Source organism: Cyprinodon variegatus, unplaced genomic scaffold, assembly GCF_000732505.1.
Source record: "Cyprinodon variegatus isolate N-32 unplaced genomic scaffold, C_variegatus-1.0 Scaffold183, whole genome shotgun sequence".
In the NCBI taxonomy this organism is placed as follows: domain Eukaryota; kingdom Metazoa; phylum Chordata; class Actinopteri; order Cyprinodontiformes; family Cyprinodontidae; genus Cyprinodon; species Cyprinodon variegatus.
This window is the reverse complement of record NW_015150636.1, coordinates 760,089-762,458: the sequence shown is the minus strand read 5'-3', so window position 1 is coordinate 762,458 and position 2,370 is coordinate 760,089. Positions and strand designations below refer to the sequence as shown.

General features: G+C 43.5%; 1 protein-coding gene across 1 annotated transcript in view; it reads left to right on the top strand.

Annotated features, from left to right (window-relative positions):
- Positions 1 to 2,370, top strand: part of cep152 (centrosomal protein 152kDa) — a 32,888-nt gene that overhangs the window by 20,847 nt on the left and 9,671 nt on the right. The window contains exons 12-16 of the mRNA XM_015378981.1: positions 176 to 280; positions 379 to 509; positions 593 to 721; positions 799 to 1,081; positions 1,167 to 1,415. Of these exons, the coding sequence (XP_015234467.1) occupies positions 176 to 280; positions 379 to 509; positions 593 to 721; positions 799 to 1,081; positions 1,167 to 1,415 (897 nt within the window). The remainder of the gene's footprint in view (positions 1 to 175; positions 281 to 378; positions 510 to 592; positions 722 to 798; positions 1,082 to 1,166; positions 1,416 to 2,370) is intronic.

Below are 2,370 nucleotides of genomic sequence, written 5' to 3'. Positions count from 1 at the left end.
GTCTCTAGTACACAACACTGAATATAAACTATATTTTACTCTTTGTAGAAACATTTGAAACGTGAAAATTATAAATGTTGAAACGTTTCTGTTGGTTTATTCTGTAGCAACCCAAGATAAACGCTTTATCAACAGTTTTTAAGGCATTGCAAAATCTTTTACTGGACCTCCACAGGCCAAAGAAACCGACCCGATGACACACCTGGACATGACCGAAGGCGCACAGGAAGAGATGCTGAGGATGCAGGAGGAGAAACAACACCTGCTGGAAAAAGTCCAGGTTGGGTGGAGTTTTTTATATATATGTAGGTGTGTGTGTATAGTTTTCTTTTTTGTAATTAAATAAAATACTTCATTTTTTATCTTTTCAACATGAAGTTACTCGAAACAAAGAATAAGGAGTTAAAACAGAATGAGGAAAAGCTGAAATGTGCCAACTCTGAACTGTGCACCAAAATGAGGGAAATGATCCAAGAACTGGACCAAGAAAAACAGGAAGCTGCTGAAAGGTCAGCCTCACAGAAACCCTGATTACATCATAGTTCTTTGAATAATATATTCATGGTGGATCATTTGCATTTTTTTTTTATAGGACTGAGCGGATTAATCAGCAGTATAGAGATGATGTGGTGAAGCGGGTCAGAACAGAGCTGATGACGGAGCACAGCGCTGAGCTGGAGCGGCTGACTGCGCAGCACCAGCAGCAGATTCAGGAGCTGCAGTAAGTCTCACATCCTGATCCTGGAAGCTCTTCTCATTATCACTTCATTTATGCATCACTTTTATCTTCCTTTACAGAAACCAGCTGTCAGAAGTCAGTGATAAGATGCTGGCCGTGCAGGAATGTTACATCTCTGTGTGCAACGAGAAGTGTCTCCTGGAGGAAACGATAAAGAAGAGAGAGAAAGAAGAGAGCAGTAGGACTGCTGGAAAGCTGAGAGGAGAACTGGAGGCTCAGCATCAGGTCTCAGTGATGAAGCTTAAAGAAGAATGGTCCAAGGAGAAAGAGGCTGAAATCCAGCGGGAAGTGAGCTCTCACGTAGCTTCCACAGACGCCAAATGGAAGAAGGAACTTCAAAAGGTCTGACTTCTCAAACGAATGCTACCCAGCTGATTTATTTTACCTCGTCTGACTAAATTTGATACCTTTTACCTCTGGGGTGCAGATAGAGACGACCTGGGCTCAGAAGTTGGAGGAGGCTAAGAGGGAGAGAAACTCAGACACTGCTGAGGCGATGTGCCAAACAGAAGAGCTGGAGGCTAACGGTCACGCCGTTTCTGCTGAGGAGCTGGACGCCCGGCTCGCTGCCCAGAAACAGGAAGCTGACAAAGAGCAACACAAAGCTGTGGAGGAAGCCAAAAAACGAATCCAGAGAGAGTTGGAAGAGAAACACCTGAACGACATGGCCAAGCAGGTAAATGGGGGAGGGGTTATGACAGGGGTCCACAACCTGCGGCTCTTTAGCTCCCCCTTGTGGCTCCCTGGAGCTTTTTCAAAATTTATGAAAATCTATTTGTTTCTTTGTTTTAATATGGTGTGCAGGTTGCAAACAAAAATTTGTTTTCCAATGCTTTAAACATTTGTATTATAAATAAATTTAAACAATAATTGGCGTCAAAGCCATAGAGATCAGTGATCATAACTTAGAACCAGCGCAGCGCGGTGCCAGGCTAACAAAGCTGCAGGTGTGTCTCAGAATATGAATCCCAAAGGGAAAAAAAGCAAGATTGCTGATAAGAAAAGAGGATTCAAATAGGCCGACTCATTTGCCTTCATTATCAAGGCTGAACGTTTGCCTGCATTTTCGCTTTGTAATGAGAGGGTGTCAAAAATAAAAAGAAACATTTGGAAAGGCATTTCCAGGGAAGGCTAAATCTGCAGCCCACCACCAAGCTGGGAGGGAGAGAAAAAGCGCGATTGCAGAATAAATTAGAGGAGCGCAAAGAGAGATTTAAGAAGTGGATTGCATTTCCAAACTCCACTACTGCTGCTAGTTTTGTTGCAAGGATGGAAAACCGTCCACAGATCAAACAGGTGGCGCTCTGATGCAGGTATCTGAACTTTCTTCCATTTTTTTTACCCAAATCCTAAAAATATTAATCAGACCAAGGAACGCTGGTGACGGAGGATGTGGGATTTCGGGGTTAGAGAGCACAGCTCTGATGTCACTTCCTGCTTGGTTCCTCATGACTCAATAAACTCCTCCCAACAGAAACACGTCCACCATAGAAAGATTCCTTTATTGTGTTCCCATAATTTCATCGTTGAAAGAAAACTTAAACCGCGCAGTGAAGGTGGTGAAGCGGCACTTGGTGAAGCGACTGTTCCTCCGTCACCTCAGGCTGCTATGTGACATTTGCTTCAGGATA